The 17,312-nt window shown below is 41.9% G+C and overlaps 1 protein-coding gene across 2 annotated transcripts in view; it reads right to left on the reverse strand.

Moving 5' to 3' along the window:
* Positions 1-17,312, reverse strand: part of LOC121232946 (E3 ubiquitin-protein ligase UHRF2-like) — a 169,322-nt gene that overhangs the window by 6,529 nt on the left and 145,481 nt on the right. For both annotated transcript variants that reach the window (XM_041121465.1, XM_041121464.1), the window contains 5 exons: positions 10,963-11,069; positions 8,216-8,378; positions 1,733-1,870; positions 784-907; positions 241-401 (listed from right to left, as the gene is read on the reverse strand). In XM_041121465.1, the coding sequence (XP_040977399.1) occupies positions 241-401; positions 784-907; positions 1,733-1,870; positions 8,216-8,378; positions 10,963-11,069 (693 nt within the window). The remainder of the gene's footprint in view (positions 1-240; positions 402-783; positions 908-1,732; positions 1,871-8,215; positions 8,379-10,962; positions 11,070-17,312) is intronic.

Raw genomic sequence — 17,312 nt, forward strand, 5'->3', positions numbered from 1 at the left:
AGTGGAATAATCTGCTAAACTTGAGTTAAAAATATTTTCATTTGGTATCTAAGTCTCAGTATGACGGTATTTCTTCTATCTCCTTAAGTGAATGAAATTACATGCCCCATCAACTGTTTCTAAACAGATAGTATGTATTCAGCAATTTTAAGTGAATTAGGTTTTAACAAAGCCTCATTTCTTCTAACTCTGTATAAAGAAAGGTTAAAAATTAATAATTTAAGCAAGCTGCAAGCGTACTGGTCCTTCCTTAAGAGAAGCAAGTACTTCATCCCACAATTTCTGGTTCATACAGTCTTCTTTAATCAGCCACTGCTGTTGCTGTGTGAGTTGGAAAGCCTCTCCTTTCCCTCCATCTCCCATTCTCATGGCTTTGGATGTATTTTTAGTCTCCTCTATACCTGTTTAAAATTATGACAAGATACAGTAACAGTGGTAGTCTGAACTATTAAAAATGGAAGACAAAATTATTTCTAGAAAGCTAAAACATGAATCACATCTGTGTAATGATGCAATAAAGCTCCAATTCAAATCGCCCAGCTTTATTTTGAACTATAGATCATAACTACATAGAATATTGTTCATTTTTCTGTGAAGTTTAAGAAAAAGAAACCTTACAAGTACGGAACAGCACCATAAGATCCCCATCTTCCCATTTTATTACTGAGCACTTAACACTTTACATTAGGATTCCAAATGACTTCCAACTTCCTTGTAGCTTTCATACTATTGGCTTATATATAATTTGGCAGAGCTCTAACACTAAGAAGTAAAAAGAAATACCATCATCAATTGTCCTTTTCCGGTTTCCGTTACTCTGGTCGGTTGGCTCCTGTTTCACAGTTTGCTTCTTAACCTTATCCTTTTTCTCTTTACTAGCCATGGCTTCCAAATAACCTTCTGGATACTAAAAAAACCCCAAAAAACAGATTTAAAACAAAATCTACTGGCATCTGGGAATTCCTAAATACTGACAAGTATATTTTCTAAAAGAATGTAAACCCCTATGACTACATATTGAAATAATATCAAAATATTTTTAAACCCCTATATAAACAGGAAAGCTTTTAAATTAATATATTTTTAGAAAACTGTAGTTAAGTCAAAGGATCTGATCTAGAATAGATTTTATTAAAAGGCACCTTATATCCATATCTACAACTCTTAACTACACAAATCAGAAAGCTAAAGTTGAAGATGATGTCATGTAGCAAAACAACCCATCCAAAGGAAATGATTGGTTTGCTGAGGAAAAAAAATGCTACTTTGATTCTTTGCATCAGCCACAAATTTCACAGTGCCAAAGTCCCTGCCTGAAATATGCTATCTGTAATAATTCCTCAATCATAGGTTACAATTAGAGAAAAATACATAAAAACATATATATTTTTTAAATTCTAAGAAGAGACTCAACTATTAGAAGAGTTACTTTTATAAATCTTATCCAGCATAAGGATCACAAAACTGTATTCAAAGTCATAATTTTCTGATCCATATATAGAGAGCAATTTCCTGTTAAGGCAGAAATATTCATCCACAATTCTTTCTGCTTTGCCAATATCACAGTTTTTCAAATTACAGATGATCTAAAATATTTTTTATATTAGACCCTGACTCATTGTAGTATAAGAAAAATGGGGTTTAAATTTAATTCACATTCCTAGTTTTAAAATTTAAGACTCCATTTACTTGAACAGAATATCAGAGCAACTTTGTGAACACTGATTCTGACCTGTACACTCAGACCCAGTTTCTTTGACCGCTCCATCCCTTCTGAAGTCCAAGGTGCGGGTTCAATATCATCTCTCCTCAGAAGATAGCGCCAAACTAAGAACCCACATTTCCCAATTTCTGGCCAATATTTTACCACCTAAGGATAAATAACAACAGGTTTATGTTTTTGTTATCACAGTAGAGCCTCAAATCTAATTTAAGAAATTCTACCCAGAAGTTCAACAGATATTCTGCTAGGTAGTCATTATTTTACCACAAGCCAAACACATGCAGGTAGTCATACTTTATTGGCTCAAGACAAAGAGAGGAAATTTGAATGATATGTTACTATTTTAAAGTATCTTTTCTCTCAGTTAGGAAACATTTGTATTTTGATAAATACAATATTGTTTTAAGAGATACACATCTTTATTCCAGATACAGAGAAGACATTAAGTGTATGAAAAGCCAGAAAGAGAGCTGGAAGGAGTGAAGAAATCGATTGATTTCCAGGGATGAATATGACTCAGTGAGCACAAACAAAAGTAGCTTACGTATTCAACTTAATATATCCTATTATAGATTGTGTTCTACTATCACTGCTCTGAATAGAATAATAGAATCATACAACAGCCGAGGTTGGAAGGGACGTCGAAAGATCATCTGGTCCAACCTTCTGTGAGAAGGGAGCTTAGATGAGATTATCTAGCACCCTGTCCAATTACATCTTGAAAACTGCTAGCAATGGGGACTCTGCCATGTCCCTGCGGAGGTTGTTCCAGTGAATGATTGTTCTCACTGTAAAAAATTTCTTTCTTATATCAAGATGAAACCTCTTCCGGTGCAACTTGTACCTGTTACACCTTATCTTTTCTATGTGACTCCTTGTGAAGAGATTACAGCCTGACAAGTGCTGAGTGGTATGATCAAGTCTCCATCTCTGCTAGTAATGCCCCTGCAGATGCAGCCCAGGATCCAATTTGCCTTTGTTGCTGCAGCAACACACCGCTAACTCATGTTCAGCTTGTCCACCAGGACCCAGGTCCTTTTCAACAAAGCTGCTCCCCAGCCACACAGATCCTAGCCTGTACTGGGGTCTTTGGTTATTCTGACCCAGGTGCAGGATTTTGCATGTGTCTTTGTTAAACTTCATACTGTTCTTGCTAGCCCACTCTTCCAGCCTGTCCATGTCTCTCTGTAAGATGTCTCTCCCTTCTGATGTGTTCACCTCACCACCCAGTTTACTGTCATCAGGAAATTTGATGAGGGTGCTTTCAATTCCATCATCCAGATAATTTATGAAGGTGTTTGTATTGGGTCTGGCTGGGATAGAGTTAACTTTACCCATAGCACCCTTCATAGTGCTGTGCTTTGTATTTGTAGCTAGAAAGGTGTTGATAACACACTAATGTTTTGGCTACTGCTGAGCAGTGCTCCCACAGCATCAAGGCTGTCTCTCCAACATTTCCCCCCAAAGGCCAGTAGGCTGGGGGTGGGCAAGAAGTTGGGAGGGGACGTAGCCAGAACAGCTGACCCAAGCTGACCAAAGGGATATTCTATACCATGTGACATTGTGCTCAGCAATAAAAGCTAAGAGAAAGGAGGAAGAGCAGGGGGCATTTGTTATTAAGGCATTTCTCTTCCTAAGCACCCACTATGAGTACTGAGGCCCTACTTCCCAGTAAGTGGCTGGACACTGCCTGCTGATGGGAAGTAGAAAATAAATATTTTGTTTTCCTTTGCTTCCATGCATGGCCTTTTCTTTTCTTTATTGAACTGCCTTTTATCTTGACCCATGAGTTTTTCATCTTGTTTTCTCCCTCTGTGTTACTGAGGAGGAGGAGTGATAGAACAGCTTGGTAGGCACCTGGCAGCCAGCCAAGGTCAACCCACTACAGTGTTGAGCAGCATGGGGCCCAGTATCAATCCCTGGGGGACCCCACTTGTGACAGGCTGCCAGCCTGAGTAAAAACCATTGATCACCACCCTCTGAGTGCAACCCGTTAGCCAATTTCCTACCCACCTTGCAGACCACCCATCCAATCTGTGTCTTGCCAGTTTGTCCAGGAGAAGGCTGTGGGAAACAGTGTCAAACGCTTTGCTGAAGTCCAGGTAAACAACATCCACTGCTCTCCCCGTGTCAACAGAAGATGTTATTTTGTTGTAGAAGGTGATCAGGTTAGTCTGGCAAGATTTGCCTTTGGTAAATCCATGTTGGCTTTTCCCAATCACCTGCTTCATTAGGTTTGTGAGAGCTTCTAGGAGGACTCGTTCCATTACTTTCCCAGGGAATGAAGCAAGACTAATGGGCCTGTAGTTTCCTGGGTCCTCTTTTGGGCCCTTCTTGTAGATGAGTATGACATCTGCCCTCTTCCAGTCATCAGGGACATCCCCTGATCTCCACGACTTTTCAAAGATTATAGACAGTGGCCTTGCAACAGTCAGCCACTTCTCCTAACGCCCTGGGGTGGATTCTGTCCAGGCCCATAGATTTCTGTGGGTTGAGCCCTTGCAAGAGGCCGCAGACCAGCCCTTCCTCCACTACTGGTGGGTCGACACATGCGTTGTTGTAGCTACTTGATCTTGTGATCTGGGGTCCAGCTACACCAGTAAAGACAGAGGCAAAGAAGGTATTGAGAACCTCTGCATTGTCAGCATTATTAGTAACTAGTTTCCCTGCCCTGTTTAGCAATGGACCTATGTCTTCCTTGTGCTTCTGCTTACTGCTCATGTACCTGAAGAACCCTTTCTTGTTGTTCTTGACAGCTCTGGCCAATTTCAGTTCTAGCTGAGCCTTAGCCTTCCTGACTGCATCTCTGCATGCCCTAGCAAGGTTTTTGTAGTCCTTGACGGCTATTTGGCTGCCTTTCCATAGCTGGTATGCTGCTTTTTTGCTTTTAAGCACACCCATAAGGTCATTGTTAAGCCAGGGTGGTCTCTTGTTCTGCCTTCTTCCTTTCCCTTTGTAGGGGATGGACTGTTCTTGTGCTTCCAGGATGCTGTTCTTGAATAACTCCCAGCCCTCACAAGCTCCTTTGCCCTCCATGGATGCTTCTGTGGTGGGTTGACCCTGGCTGGATGCCAGGTGTCTACCAAAGCCACTCTATCACTCCCCCTCCTCAGCTGGACAGGGGAGAGAAAATATAATGAAAGGCTCATCATCGAGATAAGGACAGATTAATAAAGCAAAAGCAAAGGTCGCACACAAAAGCAAAGGAAAACAAAAGATTTATTCTCTACTTCCCATCAGCAGGCGATGTCTGGCCACTTCCTGGGAAGCAGGGCTTCAGTACTCATAGTGGTTGCTCCGGAAGACAAATGTAAATAACGAATGCCCCCACTTCCGTCTCCCTTTACTTAGCTTTTATAGCGGAGCTGACGTCATATGGTTTGGAATATCCATTTGGTCAGTTTGGGTCAGCTGCCCTGGCTATGTCCCCTCCCAAAATCTTGCCCACTCCCAGACTGCCAGTGAGGGGGGGGGAATGTTGGAGAGACAGCCTTGAAGCTGTGCCAGAACTGCTCAGCAGTAGCCAAAACACTGGTGTGTTATTAATACCTTTCTAGCTACCAATACAGAGCACAGCACTATGAGGGCTGCTATGGGGAGAATTAATGCATCTCAGCCAGATCCAATACAGCTTCCCATGGAATCCCTTGCAGCTGGGCTCTGAGCACATTGAAGTTGGGTCTTCTAAAATTGAGGGTCTTTGTCCTACTACTGGTCTTTAGTGTGCTTGGCAGGATCTTAAATTCCACAACATTGTGATTGCTGTATCCAAGGCTAGCATTGGTAGCTGTGTTGTCAAGTAAGTCGTCTTGGTTTGCGAGCAGTAAATGTAGCAATGTGCTGTTCCTAGTCAGCATGTCCAGCATCTGTAGCAGGAAGCAGTCCTCAATGCATTCCGGGAACCTGATGGAGGACTTGTGCACTGCTGTGTTCTTTTCCCAACAAATGTCCAGGTGTTATGGGTTTGCGTGGCGTGGTTTTTTTTGGTAGCAGGGGAGGTGGCTGCAGGGGTGGCTCCTGTGAGAAACTGCTAGAAGCAACCCTGGCTCCAAGTCGGACCCGCCTCTGGCCCAGGCCAACCCAATCAGTGACGGTGGTAGCACCTCTGGGATAACATATTTAAGAAGAGGAACCTGCAGTGAGTAGGGGGATTGGAATATGAGAGGAACACCTATGCAGATACCAAGGTCAGTGAGGAAGGAGGGGGAGGAGGGGCGCCTGAGGAGGTCGATCCCCCTGCAGCCTATGGTGAGATGGCAGGCTGTATCCCTGCAGACCATGGAGGTGAGCGGTGGAGCAGATGCCCCCAAAGATGGCCGTGACTCCATGGGAAAGCCCGCGCTGGAGCAGTGTGTGACTGAAGATCGGCCCGCGGAAAGGACCCACACCAGGGAAGTTTGTGAGGAACTGCAGCCCGTGGAAAGGACTCATGTTGGAGAAGTTTGTGAAGGACTGTCTCCTGTGGGAGGGACCCCACGGTGGAGCAGGGGAAGAGTGATGAGTCCTCCCCCTGAGGAGGAAGGAGAGGCAGAGACAATGTGAGGCAAGCTGACCCCAACCCCCATCCCCTGTTCCCCTGCGCCACTGGGGGGAGGAGGTAGAGAGAACCGGGAGTGGAGTTGAGCCCAGGAAGGAGGGAGGGGTGGGGGGAAGGTGTTCTAAGGTTTGGTTTTAATTCCGAATATCCTTGTTTTGATTTGATTTGTAGTAAATTAAATTGATTTTGTTTTTTCCCCAAGTCGAGTCTGGATTTTTGCCCCTGACCATAATTGGCGAGTGATCCCTCCCAGTCCTTATCTCAACCCACAAGCCTGCCTTTATATTTTCTCCTCATCCCACCATGGCCAGGGAGGGGGGAGGAGTGAGCGAGCAGCTGTATTTTGTTACCAGATGGGCTGAAACCAGGACACCAGGTAATTGAAGTCACCCATGAGGACCAGGTTCTGTTGGCCTGAGACTTCCTTGAGCAGCCAAAGTAAGGTTTTGTCAGCCTTGTCACCCTGATTGGGAGGTCGGTAACAGATACCTACCATAAGATCCCCCTTGGTGACGATCCCTCCAATCTTGATCCAAAGGCATTCGATGACAGAACTTTTGTGGTCTCCATAGCTTACCTCCATACATTCAAATTTCTCTTTTGCATAAAGTGCAACTCCAGCTCCACTTCTTCTCTTCCTATCTTTCCGAAAGAGCTTCTAGCTGTCCATTGTGGTCTTCCAGTCGTGTGAGTTTTCACACCAAGTTTTATGTTTCCTATGACATCATAACTCTCAGACTGGGCATGGAGCTCCAGTTCGTTGGCCAGACTACTTGCATTGGTATACATGTACTTGAGGTGGCTGGACTTAGGGTTCTTGCCTTTGGAGAAGGTTGGGGAGCATTCCTCACATCCTGGATCTTGGCTCCTGGCAAGCAGCAAACTTCCCTTGACTGTATATCAGGCTGGCAGATGGGTGTGCCTCCATGCCTCTCAGCAGAGTCACCCACTGCTAGCACTCACTGCTTCCTTTTGCAGCTTTTGTTCTGTGCTGCTGGTGCAGTTTCTCTCTGTGAATCTTGCTCATTGGTTTCGTCTGCTGCCGAGACTTCGTATCTGTTACTGGTTGGTACATACGAGGAAATGGAGGGGAAGTGATATCCTGTTGCCACGAGTCACCAGAGACCACGGCACCTCCTTCTCCAAGGTACTATCTGTTTGCTTATTGACGCTCTTTGTCTGGTAGTCCTTGGAGGTCAGTGCCATGGAGCCCTGATATTTCTTCTTGCAATGCCTCAAATAGTACTCTGTTTCATGTTCCCCCTCCCTAATACAGCGTAACCTGCTGACTTTCTCCTGCAGCTCCTCCACCTGCTGCCTGAGTGACTCCACCAGAGCGCACCTTGCACAGGTGGAGCTTGCACCCTCCTCCACCCAGGAGTGTGGGGTACAGACTTTACAGCCCTCCACCTGGACAGCAGATTCCCTGATAGGAAGCTCTGTTTGGGTGGCCACCTCCACTCATCCCAGGCTAGCCTGGCTAGTTAGCAGATTCCTGTCTGCTGCAGAGCATGGCCCTTGCTTGTTCTCTACCACTATGCTTCCAATGATCTCAAAGCACTGCCTAATAAGCCCTTCTAATTCCCTGGAGACCTCAAGCTGCTGGGTAGGTTTGCACAGCCAACAGCTAGCTGGGGATGACCATCAGGGCTGCAGCCTAAGCCTGTGGGTGAGCAGAGTGGAAGCAGCCTGCTAACTGGCAGAGTGGGCAGCCCTTCCCACACGTACATCCGCATGAATTGCCATGCAATCTGTCAATGCCACAGCTGGAATGGAATGGAATACTTCCATTTCATTACACCACAGAATGAGGTAGGCTAAAATGTCCTCATGGTAACAAAAGAATTATTCCTTCAAAAGCAATAATGAAGAGTTTGCTATGTAACACAAAAGACTCTTAAAAAACATGTCTTAAGAAAAATGTAATGCTATATATATGGTAAAAATCATAATACCTTGTAAATGCCATCATATCTGTTGCCTTCCTCTGGGGCATATTTGCTGATCCGTCGTCCTTTTGAACTGCGCACTACTCGGACTGGCTTACCAGCTCTCCAGTTCTTAGACTCTGCTCCATTTTTATCATCCAATGGGGCATCACAGTTAAGGGCCAATGCCCTGAAAATCACATTAAATATCTTCATAAAATAGATTGCTTCATACAACATACTATTGAGAATCATTGTGACAAGATCAAATTTGTTTGCCTTATCCAATTATGTATACTATGCAGAAGAAGAATCTGCAGTGAATTCTTCAGTAGACTGCAATACTGATGGAAGCACCAAGATCAGCTCCACCATATGTGAGAATAGGAATAGCAATACAATATATTTAGTTCCAAATGTTCACGATGAAAACTCAGCTAATGTAGTTAAATAAAAGAAACCAATCCCTTCAGGTTTAATATTTTTTCATTTTTAAAAATAATTATTTCTCAAGTAACATGGAAGGATTTAAAAAAATTGTAACAATGGCAAATTATCTCTCTGACTATTCCACATTACTGCATATTTTTAGGCTTTTAAAGCGTGCATGAATTGATAAACATTATGAAAAAGTAACATATGGAAAAAAGTACATAGTGACTATCCAAAAATATATATGTAACAAATATTACTCTTCTTAGTCCATTAACTACCTAAGCTTAGGAGTTAAATGCCATGAACTAACTCAGAGACAAGCAAACCATAATGATGTTCTTTTCTATGTATTTTGATCTAGAACAATATAGATGGATCATCAAAGATTCAGAAAAGAATTAATATCAGTAAACACCACAAAAATGTTCTTCCTTGTTTAGTTGCAGCATGTCCCACATCACGTGTTAGCTTTAAGAATGGATGAGAACAAGAATTTATATTCATGAGGGGGGAAAAGTATTGGTTTTGGCAGGAAGTGAAAATCTTTATGGATAAACCTTTATCCTTCCAAAAGGAACACAGGGGAATAAATCTCATGGAGAGAGCTGGCATTTCTTAGAGGAACACTGTAATAATGTAGAGGAACATTAAGCAACAGTATTTATATTGTCTGAATGTAGCTATTTGGATCTCCATACAATTGATGAGCAGAAGTAGGCTCCAGTTTGCTGAGTCTCTCCTGAAGCACTCACTTTTATCCACTATTTATATAGGTGTCCTATTCTAGACACTTGGAGTAAGATAGTATGAATTCTTCCCTGACTAAACAGTTTGAACATAAAATATTTTTATAGTCATACATTGATTTGAGTATGGATGAACAAAAGTCTCTGGAATCAGGTTCAAACCCAACCATTGACCACAAAAGAAACAATGATGCTCAGAAAAATATGGCAAAATCTACAGACTGCAATATACAGAAAAGTAAGGAAAAGTGAAGTAATGCAGGTTTTAGAAGTATTTCTTTTGTACAGACAAAATAAGAAAACATTCTGGACAAACAAAAATCAGTTCTGATTCTATTACATGCAACCATACTGTCCTCTTCCAATCATTACAAGGGTTAAGAACAGCAGACCCAAAGCAAAGACTACCACCAGCAAGTCAAAATGGATAACTGGTAGCACCATGTTATACTCCATGCACCTCAACTACTACAAAACAACCAGACACACACTTTGCTAATTGCTTTCACAACCATTTGCTGAGAGCAGAGGAACAGCAAGACTAAAGAGCCTAGGTTTTATTCCAGGTTCCAATAAAGAGTTTGCTTTAATGATTAAAAGCCGTTATAAACCTGCTGCCCAAACTTATTTTTTGTCTCTCTTCTTTCCATGCTCTTGTTTCTGTTACATCTATCTCCTCCTCCTCTGTCTGTATCCCAGTCAGGCTTTTCTTCTTTCTCCTCTGAGTACCAGCACAGAGCCTGAAAGAATGCCTCCCCACTCAGTTTAGGTGCTTGACAGAAGTACAACACATCCAATATCAGCTCTGGTAGAGAAAGTCCCAGTCAACCTTAGTACCCCATAGCCACTGCATGGTTAGTTGCTTCATGCAGATGGTATACATTTAGAAATGTAAAGGTATTGAGAATTCCTAGAGTTTAGGCAGGCTATTTACAGAACATAAATATACTTTAAGCAAATGTCTAATTTGTTTTTTCAAACTTTTTTTTCTTCAGTCAATTGTTTTTGCCTACAATTTGGCAAAAAAATAGGCCAACTTTTATCAGGGATATTCAAACACACAACCTAAAGGCAAAGCAATACTAATTCCTTGTCCTTCATATAAAGTATGAAGGCACTAAAGGCTATCAAAAATATGTAAGTTTTCTTTTAGTATGGGCAAATGAACATACTTTCTTCATACCTAACTTTCATAAACTGTTAAACTATTTAAGATGAAACTTTATAAGAACAATCTGAGGCAAACACCCAGCACAGAAAATTTCAGCTTCAGAGTTTTAAGTTTGGCAAACTTCTAATCAACTGAAAACCAAGTCTTCTCATAAGAAGTGTTGGACAATTTCAACTAGGTACATAGCTGCCAGCTGAACCTGTAATACAGCAATATATTTTCATCAGTTACAAATAATTCTTTAAATCAACATAACACCACATTTGACAAAATGCCTCTAAACAGCAGGAGGCACCACTGTTTACAGTAGCAGAAGATGCATAAGAGGGAACAAATTTTGCAAAATATAATTTTTAAATTAAAGGAATAAAACTCAACTCTTTGGTCTGGAAAATTTTTTAAATTTAGTCTTAAAAACTTACCTGTTCATGTGTGTTAATGTTTGATCAAATGAATGTTCTCCAATTCTTTTATTTCCAGAAAGATCTCTACCTCCACTCCCAGTATAAGTGAATTCATCTCCTCGGTCCTGTGTAATAAGATTATTCTCCATTTTAGCATTCCGTATTAAAGCATCTGAACTGAAAACCTGCTCCTTCATTGGTTCTATTTACTCAAACAACAACAATTGCCTGAGGCAAAGAAAAACATGTGCTTAGTTTTAACATCATTCTCCTTTCAGAGTAACCATGACAGCAAAAAGCTACTGGTTCAGATGCAACATATTAATCAGAAAGTGATTATAAAAAAATACACCTGTCTTAAAAAAGTCTTTGAACTCCTCAAGCATTACTTTTAGTCACACAAATATTTTTGATAGAAGGAATGCATTCTAGCTAGTGTTTACTCATTCTCTAACTTCACAGCTTACAAGAAAATCCTATTTGGAAAGTATGTAATACATCACTCAGAGGCCTCACTTCTGCTTCTTCATGGGACTGAGCACCAATACGGCAAAGCACTTTGTACTTAAGTACAAGACGAGTACTTTACTTCCATAACACTATACTCATTTACTATTAAGAAAAAAAAAATCAGGAAAAAAAAATCCAAAGAAAAAGGACGTGTCTAAGGTTTTGGGTTTTTTTTTTTTTTTGCATTTGCAGAGGTTGCCCCCACCTCAATTTCAGTTGTTCTGAACTGCTAAGAGCTTAGAAGGCTCATTCAGATGCAAATTTTATGAACTGACAGAATTCTGTAATAGTCTATATTTACTAATGATGAATTATGTGAAATTGAATGAAGGTTGATTAAACCTTCCTTTAAAACAAACTTTAAAAATAATGAAAATATACATAGCGCTTAAGTGAAACCACTATTATTATTTTTTTTTCAACCTGTCACAAATTCACAATAGTCATAACAAAGCCAAGTATTTTAGAAAAGACACAAATATATTTATAATAATGTCTCTTTTAAAAAGCAAATCTTTTACAAAGCATGAAGCATTGATATAAAATGAATACTTAGCAAATTAGTAATTTTCATATGAAGTTTCAGAGAAAAAACCCTAAACATACTGGTATGCAGTAGTAAAATTCAGTCAATTTCTAACCACTATTAAATGTTTGACATCAGCATGGAACCAATACCAACCCACTGCAAGATTATTACAGCTATTTTATGACTGGCAATAACAGAACAAGAGAAGTGTCATGACAGAGAAATATTGGTTGTACAGGGCCATAAAGTAATTACAGAAATGCTGTTTACTTTAAACTGTGTAGAAAAATCTTAATAAATTCAGCAACAGAGCTACTAGAATATTTCTCTTCCCTTTTTATTTAGATAAAACAAAAAGAAAACACTAGAAGGTAAAAAATATGGGTTGGAAAACATACTGAAAATAGAATATTTAAGGAAATGATAGTAATCAGAAACTGGGAGATGTTTTTACTGCTTTTACAGCATTGTTAAAACAAGTATTGGAATAGCATATTTAAAAGGATGTCAAAAAAACCTGGAGGGAAAAAAGCAAAAAAATTAACAAGACTGGAGAAACTCAGAAGAGACAAAGGGTATAGTCTGTTTAGTTTAGCAAAAAAGATTAACTACAAGTACCTTCATGAAGGTACCTTCATGAATACTGAATACAAAAATATTTTTTGTCTAACAGACAAACATAAATCAAGAAGAAATGGATAGAGGCTTAAGTCAAACAAATTCAAATGAAAGGCACATATTTAAATAAATTTATAATTAACCACTATAACCAATTTCAATGGGAAACAGGGAATTCTCAAACTTTTGAGGCCTTCAAAGTAAAATTAGATAACTCTGGAAGATATTCTTTAGTTAAAGCTATATTTTAGCCATTGGGCTTAACAAAGAGATAAGATAGATGTAAGGCCTGGGCATACATACTTACTTGTCCTATATCCCTTCAGTGTTCTACATGCGAATGGGCAAAATGCTATAGATTTGGGGCAAACTGGAAATCGAGGAGAAGGAAAGTGAGGAATAAATGGAATGCTATCTTTTTAGCAGAATTACAGCTTTAAACACTTGCACCTTAGCCATCTCAATGGGGGTAGGGGATGGAGATTCATGCAGCAGCAAAGACACAAGGGTTGTTGATGTGTTAGAAACCACAGAAGCACCTGAGAATGGTCACGTAGGAATTAGGGCTTCTCCCCCAAAAAAGGTGCCAAGATCAATAGCCCAGCTGAAGTGCATCTACACCAATGCACACAGCATGGGCAACAAACAGGAGGAGCTGGAAGCCATTGTGCAGCTGGAAAACTATGATGTAATTGCAATCAGGGAAACATGGTGGGATGACTCCCATGACTGGAGTGCTGCAATGGATGGCTATAAGCTCTTCAGAAGGGATAGGCAAGGAAGAAAAGGTAGTGGGGTAGTCCTGTATGTTAGGGAGTGTTTTGACTGTTTAGAGCTTGACGATGGTGATGAAAGGGTTGAGTGTTTATGGGTAAGAATCAGGGGAAAGGCCAACAAGGCAGATATGTGAGAGTCTGTTATAGACCACCCAACCAGGATGAAGAGGCAGATGAAATATTCTATAAGCAGCTGGGAGAAGTCTCATGATTGCTAACCCTTGATCTCAAGGGGGACTTCAACTTACCAGATGTCTGCTGGAAATACAATACAGCAGAAAGGAAACAGTCTAGGAGGTTCCTGGAGTGTGTGGAAGATAACTTCCTGACACAGCTGGTGAGTGAACCAACTAGGGAAGGTGCCCCGCTGCACCTGTTGTTTGCGAACAGAGAAGGACTTGTGGGTGATGTGATGGTTGGAGACTGTCTTGGGTATAGCAATCATGAAATGATAATGAAATTAAATGATTCTTGGAGAAGTAAGGAGGGGGGTTAGCAGAACTGCCACCTTGGATTCTGGAGGGCAGACTTTGGCCTGTTTAGGGGCCTGGTTGGCAGAGTCCCTTGGGAGGCAGTCCTGAAGGGCAAAGGAGTCCAGGAAGGCTGGACATTCTTCAAGAAGGAAATCTTAAAGGTGCAGGCCATCCCTATGTGCCAAAAGATGAGCTGGGGGGGGGGGAAGAAGACCAGCCTGGCTGAACAGAGCTTTGGATGCAACTCGGGGGGGGGGGGGGGGGGGAAGAGAGTTTATGACCTTTGGAAGAAGGGGCAAGCAACTCAGGAGGACTGCAAAGATGTGAGGTTATGCAGGGACAAAATTAGAAGGGCCAAACCCAACTAGAACTTAATTTGGCTACTATGGTAAAAGACAATAAAAAATGTTTCTATAAATACCTTAACAACAAAAGGAGGGCTAAGGAGAATCTCCATCCTTTATTGGATGTAGGGGGAAACATAGTGACAAAGGCAGAGGAAAATGCTGAGGTACTTAATGCCTTCTTTGCTTCAAACTTTAATAGTAAGACGAATTGTTCTTGGGGCACCCAGCCCCCAGAGCTGGAAGACTGTTGAGTGCCTCAACAAGCTACTCAGCCTCAAACAGAGAATGACAGACACAAAATAAGATTACATTATATCACATTTCTCTCTTGCAATGTTGGTTCCTCTGTTGTATACCTGGTTTTGAATCTAACAAACAAGCAATGAAGAATCAAAGAATAAAACTTTAAATTCCACCAATATCCTCAAGCATACTGTTCCTATTGGCTAGGCTCAACTCTGAAGTCATGCAGCAGTTCACAAGGATGTTAGCTACAACTCATGTGAATTTAGGTTCTCTGAAGATGGTGCCAAATCTATTTTTTTCCATTTAATATTTATCTTCTGTAGTATGCTCAGACTTCAACATCTTTAACATCTTCGTTAATGATCTGGATAATTGTCCTAGTTTCAGTTGGGATAGAGTTAACTGTCTTCCTAGTAGCTGGTACAGTGCTATGTTTTGAGTTCAGTATGTGAAGAATGTTGATAACACTGATGTTTTCAGTTGTTGCTAAGTAGGGCTTAGACTAATGTCAAGGATCTTTCAGCTTCTCATGCCCAGCCAGCGAGAAAGCTGCAGGGGCAGAAGAAGTTGGCACAGGACACAGCCAGGGCAGCTGATCCAAACTGGCCAACAGGGTATTCCATACCATGTGACATCCCATCTAGTATAGGAACTGGGAAGTGGGGGCGGGGAATCACCGCTCAGGGGACTAGCTGGGTGTCGATCAGCGGGTGGTGAGCAATTGCACTGCGCATCATTTGTACATTCCAGTCCTTTCATTATTGCTGTTGTCATTTTATTAGTGTTATCATTATCAGTTTCTTCTTTTCTGTTCTATTAAACCATTCTTATCTCAACCCACAGGTTTTACTTCTTTTCCCGATTTTCTCCCCCATCCCACTGGGTGGTGGGGGAGTGAGTGAGCGGCTGCGTGGTGATTAGTACTGGCTGGGGTTAAACCACGACAGTCCATTTTGGCGCCCAACATGGGGCACAAAGGGTTGAGATAACAACAAACCTGACCAGAGGTCGTTAAAACAAATTTGTTACAAGCATTCATTATATTGGTCTAATAGTCGCTGGTCATTATGTTGATTTATGTGTTCTTAGAGTTGTTGCTCTGGTTTTTAAAGTTCTGTTATGTATCACCTCGCTTGCTGTATGTAGTCCCTCTTCTGCTGCTTATCATCCATGGGAGGTGGATTAAGGTTTTCGCTTTGATGTATTGTATAACACTGGTTTATGGTATGATAAAGTCATCAGTTGTGGGATTAATCTGGTATTTGCACTCAGCATTGTCACCTTTATACTGCGGGAGCCATCTGTGGGAAACTATTAATAATTATACCATTTACCTTTCCTCCTTGGAAAACCAGTCTATGGGTGGGGTACCTTTCTTCCCCTCTCCTTTCTCCTTCAGTCCAGTTACAATGGTGTTTGGGAATTTTGAAAAATTTGAATACCCTTGGGATGTTGAGACCAGCATGGTCCTAGCCCTACTGCTGGGAATTAGCATGCTCCTGAATGTGGTTCAGCTCTTGTTTAAGGTTAAACAACTGTTTAAGAAGATCACCCAGAGGTCTGCCCCGAGGCTGGATAATTATGAGTGGCAGGGTGTGTGGGGTAGTATGGGCAAGTACCTAGGAAAGTGGGCACCTCCAGTGTTTTGGAAATTCACCTCTGAACAAGTGCAGAATCCAGAAGAACTAGTAAAATATTTGGAAAAGGTATGCTGTCACCCCGGCAGCTCCAGAGAGATACAAATCACTGCAATGTGCTGGGGCCTGGCCCATGCCTATCGAGCCCTGTTCGACACCACTCAGTACCCTCAAGGGGAAGAGAAGGTCTCTAGACCTAACAATAAAACGATGAGCACTGCGGTCACTCAAACCTTGGCAACGGGCGCTGCGACCCCTCCAGCCCCAGCGACAAGCACTGTGGCTACCCAAACCTCAGCAACAAGCACTGCAGCCCCTCCAGCCCCGGCAACAAGCACTGCTGCAACCCAAAACTTGGCAACAAACACTGCAGTTATCCAAAACCCAGCGAGTGGTACTGCAACTGAACCAGCGGACCAACCCGCACCAGTATCAGTTGCCTCTGTACAGAAAAAGAAATATACAAAAAAATCAGTTTGCTTAGCAAAGGATGAAGGTGAACCAGGGTCATCAAGGGAACAGGAGGAAGAGGCAGAACCAGAGGTAATAACCCGGTCCCTATCCTTGAGTGAGCTGTGGGATATGCAAAAAGATTTTGGCCGCCGTATAGGTGAGCATATTATCACCTGGCTCCTCCGATGCTAGGACAATGGGGCTAATAGCTTGGAATTAGAAGGTAGGGAAGCCAAGCAGCTGGGATCGCTTGCCAGGGAAGGTGGCATTGACAAGGCAATTGGAAGAGGAACACAAGCCATCAGCCTCTGGAGGCGACTCCTGTCAAGTGTGAAGGAAAAGTACCCCTTTAAGGAAGATGGTATATGTCAATCAAGCAAGTGGACCACCATGGAAAAAGGTATCCAATATCTGAGGGAATTAGCTGTGCTAGAGACAATTCATCATGACCCGGACAACCCACAATTACCCAAAGATCCAGACGAAGTCCAATGCACACGACCCATGTGGCGGAAGTTTGTACAGAACGCACCATCGTCCTATGCCAACTCACTGGCAATAATGACCTGGAAAGACGAAGAGGCACCGACAGTGGATGAAGTGGCTCGCCAACTCCAGCAATATGAAGAAAACCTGTCTTCCTCCCTACAAGCCTGCATCTTGGCTGTGGAGAAGCTGTCCTTGGATTTCCAGCAATTCAAAGAGGATATGTCTTATTCCCCACCTGTAAGGACCAATGTCTCAGCTATTAGGAGTGAGCGCTCCTCTGCCCAAGAGAG

The sequence above is a fragment of the Aquila chrysaetos genome (assembly GCF_900496995.4).
Source record: "Aquila chrysaetos chrysaetos chromosome W unlocalized genomic scaffold, bAquChr1.4 W_unloc_2, whole genome shotgun sequence".
Taxonomy (NCBI): domain Eukaryota; kingdom Metazoa; phylum Chordata; class Aves; order Accipitriformes; family Accipitridae; genus Aquila; species Aquila chrysaetos.